At 43.9% G+C, this 23,054-nt stretch overlaps 1 protein-coding gene across 1 annotated transcript in view; it reads left to right on the top strand.

The window, feature by feature from the left end:
- The window catches only part of Stxbp3 (syntaxin binding protein 3), a 47,182-nt gene extending 32,910 nt beyond the window's left edge, over nt 1–14,272 (top strand). Inside the window, exons 12-19 of the mRNA XM_038311467.1 lie at nt 3,193–3,258; nt 4,290–4,370; nt 5,740–5,878; nt 6,477–6,583; nt 7,729–7,821; nt 9,780–9,865; nt 12,640–12,791; nt 13,596–14,272. Of these exons, the coding sequence (XP_038167395.1) occupies nt 3,193–3,258; nt 4,290–4,370; nt 5,740–5,878; nt 6,477–6,583; nt 7,729–7,821; nt 9,780–9,865; nt 12,640–12,791; nt 13,596–13,690 (819 nt within the window). The 3' untranslated portion in view covers nt 13,691–14,272. The remainder of the gene's footprint in view (nt 1–3,192; nt 3,259–4,289; nt 4,371–5,739; nt 5,879–6,476; nt 6,584–7,728; nt 7,822–9,779; nt 9,866–12,639; nt 12,792–13,595) is intronic.
- Nucleotides 14,273–23,054: the final 8,782 nt, after the last annotated feature.

Here is a 23,054-nt window from a genome sequence, read left to right as displayed (position 1 = left end):
TGTGTGTGTGCCTGTGCAATGTGTGTGTGTGTAGTGTGTAATATGTGTCTGTGTGTGGTGTGTTACATGTGTGGTGTATGTGCAGTGTGTAATGTATATGTGTGTGGTGTGTGAGTGATGTGTATTTGTGTGTGGTGTGTTCTTGTGGTGTGTGTTTATGTAGTGTGATATGTGTGTGGTGTGTATGTCTGTGTATCTGTGTGTGATGTGTATGGTGTGTGTATGTGATATGTGTTTGGTATGTGTGATGCATGTCTGGTGTATGTGTATATAGTGTGTGATATGTGTGTATGATGTGATGTATGTGGTGTGTGTATGTAGTATGTGATGTGAGTGTAGTGTGTGATATATGGGTGTGGTGTGTGTAGTGTGGTGTGTGTGATGTATGTAATGTGTTGTGTGTGGGTGTGTGTGATGTGTATGTATGATGTAGTGGTCACAACTTTTGGGAGTTGATCTCTCTCCCACCTTTACATGGTTCCAGGACTCAAACTCCGGTTGTCAGGCTTGCTCAGCAAGTGCTTTTACCCACTCAGCCTTCTTGTCGGCCCTGCAAAGGCAAATTATAAACAAAGTTGAAAGGAAAAGGATGAAAATTACTGGTAACTTTCTATTTGGGGCTATTCTAACACAGAGAGAGAAATAGAGAGGTGCCTCTGTGCCTGTTACCTCATTTTTATCTGTGCTACTGCCGTTAAAATTTAGTTTTTAAAGACCATTTAGTCATTTTCATCAGCACATAGATGAGGGGTTTTGTTTTGTTTTGTAAGAATCTCACTATGTTGCCCTTGCTTGTTTGTAGACCAGGCTGGCCTTGAACTCACAGAGATCCTCCTGCCTCTGCCTGCTGAACTCTGGGATTAAAGGCATAAGCCACCACCAACAAAAAAGATTGAATTTTTTCATAATACTTTGTATAATAATATAACCAGTAAATAAAGAAAATTTAGTCTCTTTTTGCCCAGCTTAACTTTCATAGACTTGAAACTATTTTTCTTACTAGTTAATACCTCCTGGCTCTGGCTAATCTCCAGGACCCGAGGACATAGCCGTCTCAGGCTGGGGAGCGTGCTCACCCTTTGTCATCGAGCGTTGTATTCTTTGTGGGCTATTTAGTCACATCCTTAATGAGATTCATGCAGCTCTGTTTTTTCTGTTCCACCAGCAGACCTTTAAATGTTTTGTTTTTCTTCATTTTTGTAGAGGTGAGGATCAAACAGAGATAGTGCTAGGCAAGCACTTATGCATCCTACCTCAGTGGTAGTTTGTTTCTCTTTGAGAAAACATTGTACTTCATCATCTACTACTTCAGTATTATGTTGCTTTCTCTTTTACTCTTTTTGTTTTTGTTTTTGAGACAGTTTCTCTGTGTAATATCCCTGGCTGTCCTGAAACTCACTCTGTAGACCACATACCACGTTAGCCTTGAACTCACAGAGATCCACCTGCCTCTGCTTCCCTACTGCTGGGATTAAAAGTATGCACTACCACGCCCGGCTTCTTTCTGCATTATTCTATTAACGTAATGAATTATATTCACTCTTTTTCTGATGTTAAACCAGCTGTCTTTCTAAAATGAACTCCACTTGGTCATGATGCCCTATTCCGAGGCTGATGGATTCTGTCTGCTGAGCACTTGGTTTGCTTGTTTCCTGTCTATGAGAAGTATTTCCCACAACATGACTCTTTTGTAACAGTCTTGTGCAATTTTCATATAAAAATTATGTTAATCTTATAAAATGAGTTGTGCTTCTCTCATTTTACCCTGAAAGAATTTGTGTAACTTAATTGCTCTATTGTGATTTGAACTCACCATTGAGGATAGAGTATCCTTCACAAAGAAGTCTTTAGTTATAATTAATGTAAATTTGTTAGAATATATATATGTTACATGGAACACAAACATTGCATGCATGTGTGCCTTTACCAAATTTTTGCTTGTGTCAGTTTAGAAAGACTATTTTTCAAAGAATATGTCTACTATCCTTAACTTTTGAATTTTTTTCTTAGCCTCTCTGTGAATAGAAGCCATGCTAATGTTCCGGTTATTAATCTTGATTACTGATTTGTTCTTCACACGATTTTTAATGCTCCTACACTTAATATCTTTAATATTTCAAAGAGCCATGGATATAGCTTAGTGGGCAAACGCCTGTCTAACATAAATGATTGCCTGGATTCAAACCCTAGTAGTGCAAGTATATGTATTTTGATTTTGTTGATTTTTCTCAGCTATAGGTTTATTTTGTCTGTTACCATGTGTTTGATGTCCGTGTGATGCGTGAGTGTCGTGGTGCGCATGTGGAGGCCAGAAGACCTTAGTAAAGTCACCTCTCCTTCCGTCTTCCAGTGGGCTCTGGGACCAAACCAGATGGTCGAGCCCTCACAGCCAGCAGTTTACCTGCTGAGACATCTAGCTGGCTCTTTGTCAGCTAGTTTTAGATTTAGTTCATTTATACACAGTTTTAATGTCTTTCAGTTTTGTTTTCTTTAACTTTTTTCTAGGTCCTTTTCTAGTTGTACATTTGGAGTACTAACTTTTAACTTCTCTCCTATTGGGTCTATTTAGAGTTATTTCCTTCTCAGCATTAGCTAAATCCCAGGGGATTTGAAATAGCTTTTTACCTCTTTTGGTTTTAGTTTTAGTTATTTGAGATGTGGTCTGGATGTCTGCAGTGTTTACTTAAATCTTTTTGTTTTGTCTGTATCAGAGAATGCTACCATGTTCTTAGCACTGAGACTCTTCTGAAATCTCTGTCTGAGCTTAACTACCACGTTAGTTTTCTCTGCCGGATCCTTGAGCAGTGTAGGGGCTAAGGACACCCACCGCACATGGTTATATTTCCGTTGGTTCCTTCCTCTCCATACATCTTAGCTTCAGAAGCCGGCCTAGGCAGCCAGCAGTAACTGTGCCTGGGGACAGGAGGCTGAGCTCAGTGATCACCTGCTCTGCGTCCGCCGTCTCGCTGGTTGTCCGCTGCCCAGAAGGACTGTTTCTTCTGTCCACAGGGAAGAGTGTGACAGAGTCAGAGGTCTCCTAACATTGTTTTAAAACTTTGCTCATTTATTAAATTAGCTGGGTTTATTAGGACTTAAAAGCTCTGGATTGGAAGCTATAATGTAGAGTAACTGAATCATGGGCTTGCTTAAGTTTATTTGTCTTTTGTGTGTTTGTTTGTTTGTTTTTCTTAGACATCACTTAGCGCTCTCACCCAGCTGATGAAAAAGATGCCCCACTTCCGAAAACAGATGACGAAGGTAAGCAATGGCCTGTGTGAGACTCTGCCTTTGACTGCTTGTCCACTCCTGTGGTTGGGCTTAGCCATGCCCTGGAATAGTTAGTTGTTGGTAGTTGTCCTCCCAGTCTTTCCTGTAGAGGTGAGAAATTCCCAATTAACCAAACTAGCCTCTGACTTTTCTAGCTACATCATCTGTATTGTAAATCTTTTTTAAAAAAATTTGTCTTAAACAGCTAAACAATAATTTTAATATTTCTCAACCTCAAAGAAAAAGTCAGTATGAGATTATCTAGTGGCTGTTTCGTTTGTTTCCTGTGTTGGGCACCAACCCATGCATTTCCTTAAATTAATAGTAACAAATTAGATTTAAAATCATTTAAATCCAGACAAACTCACTTGCTTTCTTTCCATTCTTTTTTCTCTGTCCCTCTGTCTCTCCTTCCATCTGTCTGTCCATTTATCCACTGGCACATCCATCTCTGGTAGAGCTGGGTTAAGACTCATTCTAGTTCCCACTGAACTGGAACTCCCCTAACTCAGGCTTGTGTAAGACTTGAGGCAACCCTCTGACCTCATCCTTGAGATTGCTGGTACTGTAAGTGTGAGCCACAGCCACAGCTAGCCCAGCCTTTCCTAGAATAGCTATCTTTTCACATATTTATAATGTTGGAGCCCAGTTAAGAACCAGTAATGTAAAAGAAACCTTTTGTTTTGTTTTGTTTTTTTTGAGTCAGGGTTTCTCTGGCTCTGTAGGCCAGGTTGTCCTCGAAGTCACAGGGATCCACCAGCCTGTCTCCCGAGTGCTGGGATTAAAGGCGTGCACCACCACTATCCGGTTTAAAAGACACCTTTTGTTGTTCTTCAGGAGTTGACTTTCCCCCTTATCCAAGTTTTAGTTACTCTACAGACTCCACACGGATTCAGCACTGTGTTGTTTTTGCTGTCTGCAGGCAAAAAAACCATAGACAAAATTTTTTTAAAGAAGTTGAATATCAGTTACACAAAAAGTAATTAAAATGTTATAAATAATTACTTTCCTCTGTTTTTCAGCAAGTTGTCCATCTTAACTTGGCTGAAGATTGCATGAATAAGTTTAAGCTGAGTATCGAGAAACTCTGCAAAACTGAGCAGGTATGTGCAGGGCCAGGACACCCACTTCTGCGGTAGAGTTCCAGAGCAGCTGTAAGCCAGCGTGCAGCCTCCGCTCAGTGCAGCAGCTGAGCTCCACATGGTCACGGAGTCTTAGACAGGGACTGACCTAGGCAGTATTGATGCCTGCTTCCCCGCTTCCTTACTCAGCTTTGTGTCACTTTAACAAATACCTGAAATGATAAACTTATTTTAGCTCACGGTTTTGGTTGGTTGTGTTTGTTTTAGATGTTGGGGGCACACTTGTTTGAGAATACTTGAGATTTACAGGGTTTTGTTCTTTTTTTTTTTTTTTTTTTTTTTTTTTTTTTTTTGCTTTTCGTTTTTCGAGACAGGGTTTCTCTGTAGCTTTGGGGCCTGTCTGGAACTAGCTCTTGGAGACCAGGCTGGCCCTGCTTCCCATTGCTGGGATTAAAGGCGTGCGCCAGCACCGCCCGGCAAGATTTACAGTTTTATGATCAATTCACTTCACTGGTTTGGGCGTGTGGCACATTATAGCAGAGATGTGTGCTACAAAGAAGCCAAGAGATAGACACACATAGATAGGCAGTTTTATTGTCCCCTTCAAAGGACAACCCAAAGACCTGACGACCTCCTTTAGCTCCCTGCTCTTAATTCCCTCCACCTCTCAAAAGCACCAGAGGACAAAATCCTTACCACGTGGCCCTTTGGGGCCATTCCAGGTCCAAACTGTAGACGCACCAACATTGACAAGTTGGTCCTCCTGCTCTGTGGTCTTGCAGTGTGCGTTGTGGAGTGCTTTAAATTACTGGAGCATCTTTTCACGGCTCTGTCAGGGTTCAGGGCAAGTGCGCTGTCCTGCAGCAGTCTCCACAGCGGCACACTACACAGCTCCTCAGCCGTGCAGAGCATCGCGCTAACAGAAATCGAATGCGAGTTGCATGCACTGTTAACTATCCTAGTAGCCACATTACAAAGGAAAAAAGTGGAGTTAAATTTGGTAATAAATTTGACTTAATCTAATATGTTTGCCCTATTGTTTCAGCATGTAATTAATATAAAAGCTGTTAACAAGATATTTTCTGTTCTTTCACAAGTGTTCAGACATCCATTGTTTGGCGCCCAGAGCACATCCTGACTAGACAAGCACATCAGAAGTGCTCACACCCTCATTTGTGGTGGCTGCCGCAGTGCCCAGCTCGGGTTGTCATGACTGTCTTCCCCTCTGATTTGCTTTATGGCCGTCTATGTTTTGTGCGATAAATAGTTTGCAGCTAACGTTCACATTTCCTGTATTACGTCATCAGGGTTCCAAAACTAATGGTAGATACTTTTGCCCAGAAGGTAAATTTGGGTTGTGGAGCACTGTCTGCATTTTACTGTCCTTCAGGACCTGGCACTGGGAACAGATGCGGAGGGGCAGCGGGTGAAGGACTCCATGCTGGTGCTCCTCCCTGTGCTGCTCAACAAAAACCATGACAACTGCGACAAGATCCGCGCAGTCCTGCTCTATATCTTTGGTATCAATGGTAACGGACGCCTGCTCACCCCTGTGACTCTGTTAATGTAGTTGCTCCGAAATCACTTAGATTCTTTGTACATTTAGCTACTGTATATTATTTCTGTGTGTGTGGTGGGGATCGTAATGTCATGGCCTATGACTAGAGATCATTTTATATCAAGGTTTTAGCACCCACCAGTACTGACCATTACTTAAGTGGTATCTACTCTGTGGTCTTGCAGGTTGGGTACACTCTGAAGTCCTGCTTTCTCCTTCCACCATGTGGGTTCCAGGGACCAAACCCAGGTTGTCAGTCTTAGCAGCAAGCATCACAAGCACCTTTACCGACTGAGCCATCTCCTTAGCCCCCAACACATTTTTAAAATAGTTGTTACTCGCAGTGAGGGGGTCTTAGGAAACCCGGAAGTAAATGCTAGTTAAGGTGACTAAAAAGAAGATAGGAAACTGAGAGAAGACTAGAAGGGACATAAGTTCGGGTGTGTATGTGTGTGTGTGTGTGTGTGTGTGTGTGTGTTTTAAGCTTTAGTCCTCATACTAATTACTCCAAACCTAGAATTAGTTACAGTAGCAGTTATCTGACTGCACTGTGCTTTCCCTTCCTTAAGGAACGACTGAAGAAAATTTGGACAGACTGATCCACAATGTGAAGATAGAAGACGATAGTGATATGATTCGGAACTGGAGTCACCTTGGCGTTCCCATCGTTCCCCCAGTAAGGGAGTGTGCACGGAAGTGTGTGCACACGCTTGCACACGCGAGTATCTGTGTGTCTGAAGGGGAACGCACCAGATGAAGGGGAATGTGAATAAAGTAATCCCACACTAGCTCCGGATAGGGTATAATAAGGGGTTCTTTATTTAAGAGGGGACGCACAGATCACAACAGGAAACAGGAACAGAATCCAGCATCCAGGTGTGAGAGCAGAGAGAGTGGGGGGGGGGGGAAGCCCGTGGGCCTGGGTCTTTTTGGTACCCAAGGCCACGCCCAACCTGGTCCAGCCTCTCAAAGGCCATTGGCTGAAGGAGGTTCACCGTGTATCTGTGTGTGTATGCATGCATGAACTAATTTTGGACTGTGTGTACGTGCATGTGTACGCGTGCATTAAAGACTTTTGGGCTTAGGCACACTGCCATTGCACCATCAGGTCCTTACATTAACTGTTTTTGTTTATGGGAATCTTACAGATGTTCTTGACTTCATCTTATAGAATTTGATTATTAAATAAGCAGTTGGGATTTTTGTTTTGTTTTTGTTTTCATTTTCTGTGTCAAGGTCTCATGTAGTCCAGGCTGGTCTCAAACTTACTAACCTTTCTAGCGCTGGGTTACAGTTGCGCCTACCACACCGTCGTATGTGGTGCTGGGACTGCTAGGCGAGCGCTCTGGCCACCTGAGCTGCGCACCCACCCTGGTGTTCTTTTCTGAACACTTTTCTCTCTTCTCTGTGCCAGTAGCGCAGAGAGAAATCACATCCTCCGGAAACAGTTTAGGCTCAGACTGGGCACGCAGCTTGCTGGTGTGGCACTTGCCTAGTATACCCGAGACCCTTGGTTCAGTCTGCAGTACTACAAATAAATGATAAATAAGCAAAAATAAGGCTCAGAGTCAAATTTGAAAGATCTCCACTTAGAACACTCTTTCCCACCAAGCTTTATGATACTTTTATGTAAATTAACCCTTATGACACTCTCAAATTTACTGCCAAGGTGCGGATACTGTTAAGTGACCTCACATGCACCAAGTTGGTGTGATTTCTTTCTTTTTTTTTTTTAAAGTAGGTAGAGTTGTTGGTAATTAAACCTTCTTTAGAAAATGTAAGTGACCTTACTGAAATGATCTGTCCCTTTAATTCTGTCAGTCCCAGCAAGCCAAGCCAGTAAGGAAAGACCGGTCTGCAGAAGAGACCTTCCAGCTCTCCCGGTGGACACCCTTCATCAAGGACATCATGGAGGTAAGATGGCAGCCCCCACTAACCTGAGCGCCGCCTGTGGCTACTACGCCCTACTCTTGTCGACTGTCATTGTGAGCATAGCTCGCGTGCAGGGGTGTCTGGAGCGCTTGGGGGGGGTCACAAAAGGAAGTTTATCTACTAGGATTTCATAGGCAGAGAAGCTTTGAAGTCTTAGGGTCCTCGGGAAATTCGTTACTATCTATAAAAAAAATAAGCACAAGCATTTCATGAAAAACATTGCTGTTCCTTTAAATAACTATGTAGCATAAGTTAATTTGAATGACAGTTGGACACAATGACATTTTGATATTACTTAGTTAATGTTAAGCTGGGCAGTAGAGGCGCATGCCTTTAATCCCAGCACTCAGGAGGCAGAGGCAGGCAGATCTCTGTGACAGCCAGGGTAAATAGAGAAACCCTGTCTCGAAACAAAAAGGAAAAAAAAGTATGTAATTAAACTGTAGTTTGTTGTTAGAGTCATCAGGTGGATGTGCTTTTTTAGTGCTGTTTGCTCTTAGAAAATATTAATTTATAGGAATTATAAACTAATTTTAAAATTGCCGTAGGAGCTCAACAAAAGGCATTCCTCCAGCTCTCCTTGGACTAATCATAGCTCTGATGTCTGCTGTCCTTCCAGTGCTAACGCTTCTTACTACTACTCTGCTTTTCACAACTAATGTTACGTCACTTGTAAATGCATGAAGACATCCGAAAAGTAGAAGACTTTTAGACTTTGTCTTCTGCTGTGTAAGTTGCCGTCTACCCAACAGTGATTATCCAGGAACAGTTTCTTCATAATCGTCTTGGTTGTAACTCTTTAACAGGTTTTCATGCTAAATCCAGAACCTGCACATTGGCTCTGTGTCTGTCTTTGGCTTCTAGGGTTTCTCCTAACTTAAAACATGATTTCTTCCTCTCTGGCAGTCTTGTTTGTTTGTTTGTTTTGTTGCTTTTGTTGTGAGATAGGGTTTTGCTGTGTAGCTTTGGAGCCTGTCCTGGAACTCACTCTGTAGCCCAGGCTGGCCTCGAAACTCACAGAGTTCTGCCTGTCTTTGCCTCCCGAGCACTGGGATTAAAGGCGTGCACCACCACTGCCCAACTCTCTAGCAGTCTTATTAAAATCCCCTTGAATTGCTTTGTCCTTCTGGGTCCACTTTTCTTTGCCATCATCTGTAAAGCAAATTATATTGACTAATAAAAAATGGAACCATAATAAATTCTAAAATATGAGCATGAACTTGTTAGTTGACCGAATATATACTGCTGTATTAATAAAGCATTCATAATCTGATTATATAATATAAACATATACATAGTATATCATAAAATGTAGCATTGAGAAAAGGGGGAGTTTTTTGTTTTGTTTTGTTTTTTTAAAAAAACAGTGAACAGAAACCCATTCCATAGCCACTGGATTGTCTTCAGTGTCTCAGGGTTAGGTCTGTGCATTCTGTTTCAGAGGTACTGCCATGAGGGACAGTGGCCTGGGTACCACTTAGGAACTCCAGTATCCCTAGAGCTGAGGTTCTCAGACCACTGCAGACCCCCCAGTAAAGAAAGGCAGATCTGAAGTGTATGTTGGTTTATTATGTGAGTAAACTAGTACATTCATTTTTTTAAGTTTACTTTTATTAATTTAATTGTGTTTGTATATGTTTGTATATGTGCACGTGAGTACAGGTGCCCATGGAAGCCAGAGGCATGGGATCCCTGGAGCTAGAGTTACAGGCAGTGTGAGCTGATGTGGGTGCTGGGAACTAAATTTCAGTCTCCAGAAGAGCAGTAAGTGCACTTTCCCACCGAGCCATCTCTCCAGCCCCAATCCAGTATATTGATTTTTACTGCAAGACTTACGGGTGTAAACAAGGGCTGTGCATCTTTAATGTGCATTAGAGCTGTGTACAGAACAAATTTCTGGAACTACTTTTTCTTGATTGTGTTAATGGTTTTCTTCCTAGGATGCCATCGATAATAGATTGGATTCCAAAGAATGGCCATATTGTTCCCGGTGCCCAGCAGTATGGAATGGCTCTGGAGCCGTGAGGTAAACCTATAAACAACGTCACAAAAATGTTTGTGCTAGGAGGCTACAGTCAGTGATTGAAGATGGTGCACAGTGTTCTCTCTGAAGCATGTAGTAATGTAAAAGGTAGTTTTCTTCAACTATAACCTAATCAGATGAATTCGGGAAAGCATAAATTATGATACAGAATACTTTCATCATGAAATTGGCACCTCCCACACATCTGCCTCCTTTTATAGCATAGTTCCCTCCCTCTCTTCATCCCTTTCTCTCTCCCTCCTTCCCTCTCTCCCTCCATTCTGTTTTATGCTCTGATTTATTTTCCTATTTTTCTTGTCTTCTGAGTTTAGTCACTTACCCGTATGTCTATTCTTCTTTTCTAACTGTATTTCTTCCTATGTAACTTACTGAATTCTGCTTTGCAGGGCTTTGGGTTTGGGTATTTTTACTACTGTATGTGGATGCAGAAATGACACAGCACATGTGCAGAGGTCAAAAGACAAGTTAGGAGAAAGTTCTCCCTGCTACCATGTGGGTCCTGAAAACTGAACCCAGGCCATTAGGCCTGGCAGCAAGCTTAGGGACTAAGGAGCCTAAGGAGCCATCTCATAGCCTGTGTAGGGTTTTCTCTTGATATTTGGCTGCTTTCAATTTAACTGTGTTATGTCGACATGCAGTTCTCTCTTCTTTATTCTCCCTCAGGGTTTGTTGTGTTCCTTTTGTCTTTATCAAGTTTGGGGGTTTTCAGTATTGTATTTTTGAGTGTTCTGTTGTTGTTCCCTGATCCCTTCCCCTCTCATGCACTCTGAAGACTGGCGTTGTCCTGCTGGATCTCTGCTTTCCCTTGGTTCTGCAGTTGTCTCCCTGTTTACCTTTAGTTCCTTTGAGAGTCATGGATGCTTTCTGTGTGTCTGTTGACTGTATTTCATTGTGCGGCATGTCTGCAGTTTCCGCTTCTGACGTTTGTTTCGTTAGTCTGTGGTGCTGAAGGTGAAACCTAGGGCTAGCTAGGCGAGCGCTTCAGGGCTAAGTCACTGCCTGTCAGCTCTCGCGTCATTTCTGCTGAGCCTGCATTGGTTACGACATCTTTACAGTCTTACCTTCAGACAGTTTGTAGATGTGATGTAGATATAATCTGCTTTGAAGACTTTGCTCAGTACAACCTCTGCTTTTACTAAACGCATTTTCTGCCAAAGTATGGACCACACCACATTGTGTGTCTTTGTGTATTCACTACCTTTTATTGAAAATGGACCTTTTAGATAATGTAGAAGAGCAACTCCTGAGTTGCTTTCTGTGGTGACCTTTTTTTTTTTTTGGTTTTTCGAGACAGAGTTTCTCTGTGGCTTTGGAGCCTGTCCTGGAACTAGCTCTTGTAGACCAGGCTGGCCTTGAACTCACAGAGATCCGTCTGCCTCTGCCTCCCGAGTGCTGGGATTAAAGGCGTGCGCCACCACCGCCCGGCTGTGGTGACCTTTTGAAGATTTATTTTAGTTATGTGTATATTTGGGAAAGTGTGTACAGATGTCCACACATCCCAGATATATTGGATCCATCTCCTGGAGCTGGAGTCACAGGCAGATGTGAACCAAACTTGAGTCCTGCGAGAGTAATACCCACCTTCGGAGCCTCTCTCCAGCCCCTTTTGGTATAATTGTGTAGACTTAAACTGTAGACTTTTTCTCTCTTGCTGTGTAGAGTCGCATAGGCCTTTTGAGTTTATTTTCAGCTGACTTTAGCGGTTGTTTCTGTCTGTGTAGTTTAGTGATCAGCAGTTGTCTGGGCAGACATTGTCATTACTTCAGGTATGTGCCTTCCATCCCCCATAGATCACACTGAGGCCTGAAGAATGGCCAAGCTCTCAGGCCCGCTCTTTTCCTTCCCATCTTTTCCCAGGTGGTCTTGAGTCTCTCTGCGCATAAGTGGTTGAGCAGTTAGCTAGCACAGCCTACAGAGCATGTCCTTGGGTTTTGTTTTGCTGTTGTTTTTTCGATTTTTGGTTACTCAGGACATTCCTGTTCCACTTCTGACAGATGTGGTGAACATAGCAGCTGTCCTTGCTTGGGTCCAAACAGTGTTTGGCCATCATCCTGCTATGGAATTCCAGTGGTTGTCCCAGTACCACTAGGTCCTCTCCCACTTCTTGTCTTCAGATCTCACTCTTGCAGGGTTACACCCCTGATTTCCTAAAAATTTCAGCACATAGACTTTTCAGGGATAATAGGTTCTCATATTAAATAAAAGAGGAAGCTGGAAGGATGGCTCAGAGGTTAGGAGCTCTGGCTGCTCTTCCAGAGGATCCAGGTTCAATTCCCAGCACACACGTGACAGTTCACAATTGTCTGTAACTCCAGTTCCAGGGGATCCAATACCCTTCTCTGCATACATGTGGTGCACAGACTTGCATGTAGGCAAAACAGCCATGCACACAAAATGAAAATTTAAAAATATTTTAAACATTAAAATAAAATAACATTAGCCTTATAAGTAAAAATGCTGAGCTAGACTTAATGGTTTTTATTTTAGCTTTTGGAATTAAGGTGTTATATATCTATATATATATATATCCATCCATCTCCTAGGCCAGCCTTGAGTTCTCTGTCCTACTATCTTATCCTCCCAAGTAAAACTGTAAGTGATTTATTCAAATTGAAATCTGGAGTGAGGCGGGTTGCCTTTGCCTACTGTGGTGAAATTGCACCGTGATTCCTTACTTCATTAAGATCAAGATAGCTGGTTCCAAAGGTAAGTTTGAGAATGGTTATAATATGTTTGCTTTATTTTTTACTTTCTAGTGCTCGCCAGAAACCCAGAACTAACTATTTAGAGCTGGACCGGAAAAATGGGTCGAGGCTGATCATCTTTGTGATTGGAGGAATTACGTACTCTGAGATGCGCTGCGCTTATGAAGTTTCTCAGGCACATAAGTCCTGTGAGGTTGTTATTGGTAAGACTTCTGTCTCTTCTGTTTATTAAATGTTTAAGGCAATGTTTTGTAAAATTCCTGAAGTTTTTTCTTCCTAGTTTGTATTTTGATAATTTTATTTTAAAATATCCTCTTTTTAGGGGCTTGAGCTTGTTGTTTTAAACTGTGTCTTCTGATATTATTTGCTGTGGTCATTAAGTACTTTTGTGACATGTTAATGGTCATTAAGTACTTTTCAGAAGTGTTTGTTTTCACATATATGGATCTAACATGAGGCCTGTGTGGGAATGAGTCTGAAAACCAGCCTGGGCTAGCGGTGGGTAAAAAATGCTTGCCGAGCGAGTCTGGCAGCCTCCAGGCCCAGAGCCCGTGGTATTGGGAGAGAACACTCTCCTGAGAGTCATCCTCTGGCCTCCACGCCGTGCCACAGCACACATGTGACTGCATGTATGCATGCGTGTGCATACACACTAATAGTGAAGCCACTCATAGGCAAAGTCTCCTAACCCAGAGCGCTGCAGGGCTGAGTGCCGGGCTTCTCTGCGTGCAGACGACAGCTGCTACAGTTCTGTGCCGAGGACGGAGAATCCCCGTTTTTCTGTTTTCTGGACACCAGTCTGTAGCACAAATCAGACAACACTATGAAGGGAGGGGATGTTTCTGAAGAGTCACTGAGCATGCTCGATGACAAGGTTGGTGCGGCTTCTGTAAAAAACGCTGTAGGAGGTGTTGTTCAAACGCACCAGGCATTGGTGTATGGGAAGGACAAGATTTTAAGCCAAAGAAATTTTTCTAATTCTGAAAATTTACAATTTCTTCCACCAGGTTCTACACATATTTTAACACCCAGAAAACTGCTGAATGATATAAAAATGCTGAATAAATCCAAGGACAAAGTTTCTTTTCTTAAGGAAGAGTAGCTTTTTACTGCTGTCTAAAGGTCTTGTTAATATGTTCAACTAAAACAGAATATGTGGCTGTTATAATTTAAACAATGTAAATATTTTATGGAATAATGTGCTTTTCAAGTATACTTCTTAAGGGACTTTATGTATTATTGAATTTACCATTTCTAATAATTTAAATACTGTTGCTGCTTTGTACAAGATACAACATTTAAGTGCTTTCTAATCAGGAAGTTTTCACCTCTGGAGCAGAATCTGTTAGAGATATGGGTGGTTTTTACAGCCCCCTATATACATACTAATTACTTACTGGATACTTATGCTGAAATACAGTGTTTTGGGGCAAAATAATTTTGAATGAAGAGATTATAAAACTAAAAACTGTAAATGTATGTATGATAGAATTATTTCCTATAAGTGCAGTTTCTTAAAACTGAAATAATTTTTTAATGTGTAAAATAATTCCAATTATTAATATGGTTTTACTGTGTATATTACCTGCAAGATATTTCTAAAGAATACAGATCATGTCTGCTCAAGTTAGAAACCAAAAATAATCATGAACATTCTAAGAAAATAAATATATAGTTATCAGAATTTTCTGAGTTTTTTTCTCTTTTTTGACTCTGAATTGGAGCCAGAAAGAAGAAAAAGAAGAGCCTGTAATACTTCCATCAACTCAATACCTAATGGTTTTCAAAACCAGTATATTGTCTGTGTGAAGCTCATGATGCAGGTAGGTGCAGGTGTGTGCTCCATAAGGGAGCATCTTTTTCAGATCTCTGCCTGACTGTGGAGCATTCTAACTTTGAATTGCTCCTATTTGGGTTTTGTTTTTATAAGTAATGCTGCACTATCTGCCAACTTGCATAAATATCTGCATAATGCAAATACCAGCATGGTGTGCTTAGACCTTTGGTGGGTCTCACTGCATTGTTATTGTCTCCGCCAGTGCTGGGGTCAGACACAAGTGCTCCGCCGCTGAGCTGCGTCCCAGCACCTTTATAACTGTTGTAGTCGGGGTTCTCTAGAGTAACAGCTCGTAGACTGGATCTTGATCCCCCACTCTCCTCTATCCAGCTGCTCTAACACCCACTGCCTATAAACAGAAAGTCGGCGGGAGAAGGGGACGGAGGGGAACTGGGGTTACTATGTAAAATGAAAGTGAAATTTTTCAAAAATATAAAAAAAATATATAAAAAAAAAGATAAACAGAAAGCCCAGCAATCCAGCAGCTGTTCAGTCCACGAGGCTGAATGTCTCAGCTGGTCTTCAGTATTCGCCAGACCTGAAATAGGAAGGCCAGTGAAGGAGGGACTTGCTGGTGAGGGCGAGAGCAAGCCGGCACAGGGCACAGAGAAAGCTTCCTTCTCCTGTGTCTGTATAGGCTGACAGCAGAGCATGCGGCCAGATGAGAGGTGGGTCTTCCCACCTCAAAGATCAGTTAGAAGTGGGGCTTCCCACTTTGAGTGATTTAATTTAGCAAAAATCCCTCACAGGTGTGCCCACCAGCCATCTCTGGGTGTTAGTTAATCCCACATATAGTCAAGTTGACAGCAAGAACAGCCATCACAATTGTTATGCAAGCGTTTGTAACTTTTCTCTCTGGGCTCCAGAACTTCACTGTAGGAGTATAAGTTCAGTTTCTCCCAGACCATTTGACTCCCCACAGTTGCTTCCATCCGACTGAACAGACGTTCACGTATGAACGTGCTTGTTCAGTGTTGGCTCCCAGCCGTCGGCACTGTTTTTTACCCCCCTCCCCCCAATACCACTGAGAGGAAAACCTGGAAGTGAGGTTTTATAGGTTCTGAAGTGGAGGTCTGTCATTCATAAGCATCTATTTTGTCAAAATTTGGAAGGCAGGAAGAAGGCAGAGGCCATCTTGGGCAGCTGCGCTGGTGCGGCACGCCCAGTCTTAGTGCCTCAGTACCTGCTTCCTGTCTGCCTCCGTGGTCATACTGATAGTGGCCTTAATTCCTATTTTCTATATCTGTGGACTGTTCAGTGGTTTTGTAAGGATCTAATTCTATTTTCTTTTGAGATTATAATTACAACATTCTTCCCTTCCCTCCAAACCCTCCCTGCTCGCCTTCAAATTCATGGCTTCTTTTTTCACTGATTATTTTTATATGCATATTTATTCCTAAATATAACCTGCTCAGTTCATATAATGCTAATTTTCTCTTAAACCCCTTTCTCTTTAAAATAGATGTGGCCTATGCTACCACTGGGGCCTTGGTAGCAGCCCAGCCCAAGTGCTGCTGAGGGACATATCTGGTCTGTTGTCCTGCTGCAGCGGGGGGGGGGGTCTGTGATGACGGTCATGGCCTGTGTTGGCCCAGAGGTCATTGGAACCATGCTGTACTGAGCCAGTCCCGCCCTTCACTGGGTACCACAGGGGTGACCTCCCCCCCCACACCCCTTGCCACAGGCATGCACTTCACCCGGCTGCACAGGAGAGCTGACCCTGTGGTAGCCATGCAGCCAAGCCAACCCTGAGGGAGTGAGAATGGGAGAGCTGACCCTGCTCCCATCCCACCTACCCCCTATAGCAATCAGGAAAGAGGGCCCTGCACCCTGCCTGGGCAAAACAGCTGGCCCTGGTGATGTGCGAGTAGGGACCCAGATCTGAGGACCCGAAAGCAGAGAACAGGCCTTGCTCCTTGCTGCAGGCTGCAGAGGGTGAGGTGGCCGAGAGAGCGCGGGAGAGCTCACCCGGTAGTGATTCAGGCAATCACTGACAACCTAGCTACCAGCCGGGCCAGAACCAGGGCTGTGAGGTGGCCCACCCCAGCATCCACGGAATCTATGAACTTTTGGAGCACGTGAAGGGGATGAAAACAACAGGATCTCTGTGACACAGGACAGGGTATCCGGAAGAAGCCCCAGTGAGAGCAGAAACCAAAGGCCTCCAGCCAGACCAATGATATTTACAAGTAAATATGAGCGGACTAAAGGGTAAACTGTGTCTCAGTGGGCCATACTACAGCTTCCGTGACAAGGCTTTGAGTGTGTGTGTGTGTGTGTGTGTGTGTGTGTGTGTGTGTGTGGTTTTGTTGTTGTTTGGTGGTGGTGGGCGGTGATGGCAGTGGTCCTGGTGGTGGTGATGGCCGTGGTGCTGGTGGTGGAGTGAGGTAAGTAGGATCAGACCGGAGTGCATGATGGGAAATTCACAATCAATAAAAGTTTGTTGGTTTTTTTTTTTTAAAGATTATTTACCTTCCAGACAACCAGGGTTCAATTCCAGTATCCACATAAGTAGCTGCCACAGGCATATGGTACACTTATATACGAAGGTGCAAAACCTTCATATACATAATGTTCATAAATCTTTGAAAAGAAAAAAAGATATCTAGAAGAGTTTGTTTATTTCCTGTAGGCTTTGTGATCCCCCTTCACTGTTAAGGATGCCCTGGAGGAGTCTGGAGCTGAGTTCACTGCACCCCCACCTTCAGGCAGGAGAGAGCCCGGACTCAGTGTCAGGAGTACAGTTCTACACAACTAGCTGGGTTTGCTAGTGTGCTAGCAGAACAGAATTAGAAGAAAGGACATCCCTGAGCTGGGAGACAGGAGAGCACAGGTTCAGACCGAGCAAGTCTGCCACGGACCGGCTCAGGAGAGCCACTCAGACCGTGGGAGAAGCAGGGTCTTGGTAACAGGAAGGCACAAGTTCAGCGAATGACAGACACAACACAACACACAAGAGAGTGGTTGGAATCTGCTGCGATTTTACTGAATTCATGTTTTCATTATATAGTATTCAAACAAAGAACAAACCAGAAGGTCATGTGTCATCAGTTGGCACAGTATGAAAGCTTCTCTTAGTCACATTATCAGGGACAGGTGTTAGACATAAAACATCCTTAGAAAAGGAAATCTTGTCCTTGGGAACGTAAACCTCAGTCAAGTGGTTTCATCTTAAGAATAGAAAGTTTCTGTCTCATTATCGCTATCATGGCCTTTCCTCTAGTGACCAAATATGCCTAATCAGTTCTCTGCACCTGTGGAGATAGACTTTTTAGTACCTTCTTATGCAGCAGACACAATGGGGGTTGGGATGTAGCAAGACTATTCATAAAGTTCAAAGTATAATATAACAGTCTTTGTCCATCAACATTAACCCATCTATTCCCTTGCTCATCATACACCCTGTGTATGACAAGGGTTCTGCTGTAGTCTTATCGTTCCCATACTGTGCTTCCCTATCTCAAAGCTGTTCCTGAAGAGAATGATCCTTGTCTTGTGTATATAAAGCCTATCATTATTATGAAAGAAATTGTGCAAAGCTCATATCCCGCATAGCCAGCTAATCGAGAAACCTGTCTATGCCCCAAGGGCAGCCAATACCAGGCTGTCTGCCATTGACCTCCAGGAAGCCTAGTCCCATGGGACACGTTGCTCCCATCCGGCATAATGACATATGTCATGTCACACAGACGACACTGGAGTTGGTGTGGCACAAGTCCCCTTGCAGATCAGAACTTGCTGGGGTGGTTGTTTGTTTGTTTTGGAGACTGGTCTCACTGTGTAGCCTTGACTGTCTTTAATGCCTCTGCCCATTCCTTTATTTCTTGAACTAGTTGTGTTTCAGTGAGTACTCATAATGATCCAGACATTGGGGAGATGAAAGATTACACTTAGAATATGGTTTAATAAGACAAAGGTAGGATGTATTTTATTTTTTTAAAAAAAATCAAATTTGTAGGATCTAGGATTCCATGGACTTGTTTCAAGGAATCCATGTTTTTTTTTATTTATTAATATCTATGTTTACTTCGGTTGTTTCTGTTTCACCTTTGCACCACATGAGTGCGGTACCTGTGGAGACAGGAACAGGGTGTCAGATCCCCTGGGTGTCAGGTCCACTGGAACAGCAATTACAGACTACTCTGAGCTGCCATGTTGGTCCTGGAAATCAAATCTGGACACTCTGGAAAAGCAGCTGCTGAACCATCCCTCCAGCCCATATCCATAAATGCTTTAAAAATGTGCATAATTGTGTAAGTGCAAATATCCCTTCTTATAGGAGGACAGAGCACGAGGAAGGCTTGGTGACTTTATCTGGGTCTCAGGGACGATCCCCAATGTGCAGAACTGGTGGGCTGCATAAGAAAGTTTAAACAGCCAGAGACATGTACAATTAAAAATTTATTTCAACTATTTGTATATTTTGTGTGTATGTGTGACTGTGCACCATGTGCATGCAGTGTACCCACAGAGGCCAAAGAGGGCATCGGATCCCCTGGAACTGGAGATACAGACAGTTGTGATCTGCCGTGTGGGTGCTGGGAATTGAACCCATGTCCCTGGAAGAGTGGCCACTGCTCTTGACTGCTGCTGAGCCATCTCCAGCACAAAGTGTATTTCTTTGCATTCTCAGCTGTTATTTCTTGTGGAGGGCCAGTGTGAGGGAAGGGCCAAGACCACTGCAGGGTCAGCCCTCTCCACCCTGTGGATTCTGGGGACCCAGCTCAGTTGCCAGCCCTGGAGAAGGTACCCTTTCTAGCCATTTCAGCAGCCCAGGAGGGTGCAGATTTAAACCTAGGGATGAGATAATGAATCTTGGCATCCAAGATGGATCGTCAAGTTAAATTTAAATGCACTTATGCTCCAAGGAGAGACAGCCCAAGAATCATCAAGTACCCCTTTTAGTCGGAGCCTGGCCCTTGTCCAGAACCTTTTATGGTATTGCCTGTGTTACAGTCTCCTTGTAAAGTGCTCCCATAGATTATGATTTAAATACTCGTTCCCTAGTTGCTGAGGAACCTTTAAGGGGTAGGGCCAATCTGACAGGAGCAGGCTGCTGGGACCAGTGGGCCTTGAAGCTGACCCTTGGCCTGAGGTCCCTCCCTGCTGTGCGCTTTGCTTCCCAGGCCACCATGACAGAACAGCCTCTGCCACACTCATCCCTCCCCAGCTGTGACGCTCTGTAAGCCTCAGAAGCCATGGGCCAGAACAGCTCCTTCCTTGAGTTGTTGCTGTCAAATACTTTGGTCATAGCACTGAAGAACATAACTAACACAATTGTATCAAAAAATTTTTCCCATAAATTGAGTTTGACAATGACCCCATTGGCTTCAGTGCTTTCATGAATTGGGTAGCATTGAAAGCACAGGAATGCTGAGTAGAGCAAGTGAGCCTTACAGTCAGAAAGCAAGGAACAAAAAGGCCAGTTGGTCCTCTCCTGGTTAGGTAAGTCCCTTGCTGTAGAAGGAGCAGCGGGCTGCGTCCCACTGCCCAGCTCCCAGCCTGGCTGGCTGATGCCCCGAAATAACAGCACACAAATTGTATTCATTTAAGCACTGCCTGGCCCATTAGTTTCAGCCTCTTATTGGCTCATTCTCACATCTTGCTTTAACCCATATTCAGTAATCTGTGTAGCAGCACCACGAGGTGGTGGCTTACCAGGAAAGATCTTAACCTAGAGGAGAGTCATGGCGACTGACTCACTTCCCTTCTTCCCAGCATTCTGTTCGGTCTACTCCACCTACCTAATTTTCTGTCCTATCAATGGGCCAAGGCAGTTTCTTTATTACCCAATGAAAGTAACACATAGACAAATGATCATCCTCCATCACCTTGCAAAGGATAAAGCAGAGCTCTCTTTGACACGCTAGCACAGATTGACAAACCCTCTTCTAACTGATGGCTGCGAATCCCCTGGTTTAAAAAATAGATAATAACTGGCCACTTTTAAAGTTCAGTTTGACTGCTTGTCACATAGCGCTAGTGGCTTCGTTCTAGTTTGGTCCTTTGAAGTCTAATATAGGAGCTCAGTTTAAAAAAAAAGGGGGGTTGGTCAATTCCCAGAACCCGTGTAAAGGTGGAAGGAGAAAACTCCACAGAGTTGTCCTCTGACCTTCACATGTGTGCTGTGGTGTAGGTGCACCAACATATGCACAATACACAACGCATGCGCATACACACACACATACACACGTACACACACTAATAACAGCAACAATAAAATATTTAAATGATAACTCAAAAGCTTTTCTGGTATTCTGTGAGTCATGTTACAAATTTTCATAAGCCCTGTGATAGCTATTCTTGGCTGTCAACTTGACTACATCTGGAATTAACTGAAACTCAAGCGTCTGGGTACACCTCTGGGTTTGGGTTTTTTTGTTTTTTTCTTAAGTCATTTGAAGTGAGAAGATCCACTTTTAATCTGGATCTTTTGGAGTGGGAAGAGCCACCTTAAATCTGGGCCACATATACTTGGAGCCCATATAAAGGACATGGAAGAAGGAAGCTCTCACACTTGGATGCTTGCTCTAGCTCTCACTAGCAAGACCATCCTTCCCTGGCATTTGAGCCTATTTCTTTGGGATTCTGGTGTATACTGAAGACCACCTGAACATCCAGCCTCATGGACCAGCAGCCACTAGGTTCTTGGTCCTTTTGTTGATAGACAATCATTGTTGGACAGGGTGGATCCCAGCCTATAAGCCATTCTAATAAATCCTGTGTGTGTGTTCATTTGATAAATACTCTTCCTCTCAAGACTCCGACTAATACATGTGCTGATAAGCAGTTTAATGAGTTGTCTTCTAAGATGTTAGTTAGGACTGTCGCTTTATATGGTCTTGAGGTCAAGAAATCATTAAGCAACTATACTATACACATACTTCTGGTTAGTTTTCGTTAACTTGACACAAAATAGAGTCACCCAACATGTAGGCCCCAACACCAGCCGAAATAGGAACAAAGACCCAATCCATCAAAGACCCGGGCTGTGGTCCCAGGATCCAGGAAAGTCCCTAACTGTACTAACCTTGCTATTTGGCTTCTGTAATTCTGCTTCTTGCTAACTGCTCTTGCTAACAGAAGTGTGCCAAACAGGAAGTAGATGATGTGTATAAAAGACAAATAACTGTGGGACCAGGGCTCTATGAATTGGGCAAGTTCCCTGTGCAGCTGCCAGCAGGCGATACAGACTTCTTTTCAGCTTTTAGAATGTCTGTATGTGTTCTCTGGTGGACTTACCTCAGACCACAATTGCTGTGATAGACACCATGACCAAAGCACCTTGGGGAAGAAAGGACTTCATTGGCCTACAGTCGGCCCTCAAGGGAAGTCGCGACAGGAGCTGAGACAGATACCACGGAGGAGTGCTGCTTACTGACTTGCTCCCCATGGCTTGTTCAGCCTGCTTCCTTACACAAGGACCACCTGCCCAGGGGCAGTGCTGCCCACAGTGGGCCCTCCCACATGAATCATTAATCAAGAAAATGTCCCGTAGATGTTCCCACAGGCCAATCTGATGGAGGCAGTTCTTCAACTAAGCCTCCTCACTGGTGACTCTAGTTTGGGGACGTTTAGGAATGGACTAAATGCATTTTTGCATTATATGAACATAAGACGTTAGGGACCAGAAGTGGAATTTCATGCTTTAAAAAGAGTGTGTTTGGGTGTCAAGTTGTCAAGGGAGGATTTATGACAGGGTTGATCTTGGTCGTCAACCTAACAGGACTGAGATTGTTTAGGAAACTGTGGGTGTGTCTGTGAGGGTGTTTCTAGAGAGTTTAACTGAGTTGGCTCAGGCGGGAGTTCTAGAGGGCGAGACGTACTGGAGTCTGGCATGAGAGCGCCCTCCCCACCCAGTCAACAGCACAGGACAGCTAACCACTGTCCGGTGTGTTTCTGTGCCTTAATTCCACCTCACCGGTGTTCTTAGGGTACGGGAAGAAAGACTGTAGCCGGATTCCTGACCAGAATGTGCCAGTTCCCAACAGAGTCCTCGCTCCCCTCTGAAACACCCCCCCCGGCCTCCCCCCCGGCCCCCCCCCCCGGTCCACGTTTCTCTCAGCGTTCTGAGATTCTTCCTCACCCACCGGCAGCGCCAGACTCCTCCACATTCTGCCCTCAAACCAGTTCCAAAGCTCTGTCAGTCCCAGGGTCAGGTTTGTCTCAGCAATGGCTCCACCTCTTGGTTCCTGGTTTCTGTGTTAGTTATTTTTTCTCATTGCTCTGACAAAAGCAAATTCTAGAACGAAGGTTTAGTCTGCTTCGTGGTGTGAGAAGGGCTGCAGCCCTTCGTGCAAGAGAACGGCAGACAGCGGGAGTGCCAGGTAGCGGGTCACGCTAATCACAGGCAAGAAGCTATGAGGCTGTGGGAGCTCCGAATCCTGGCTCCTGCTACTCAGACAGGACCCCAGCCCAGTGGAAGCGCCATGCATCCAGGGAGGTTCATCCCGCCCCAGTTAAACATCGCTGAAAATGCCTTCCTAAACCCGCCCAGGTGACTCAGCCCCATCAGATTTGCATACCTCCCCACCACAGCTGACTCTCATAGCTCTCCATCTCCTTCGTTCCCGCGTGTGCAGACCATGCCTCGTTACCTACTGTGGGAAAAGGAAAATGTACTGTTTCC

This window comes from Arvicola amphibius, chromosome 14, assembly GCF_903992535.2.
Source record: "Arvicola amphibius chromosome 14, mArvAmp1.2, whole genome shotgun sequence".
NCBI classification, from domain to species: Eukaryota; Metazoa; Chordata; class Mammalia; order Rodentia; family Cricetidae; genus Arvicola; species Arvicola amphibius.
The sequence above is the reverse complement of the archived record's forward strand: the minus strand, read 5'-3'. Positions and strand labels throughout refer to the sequence as shown.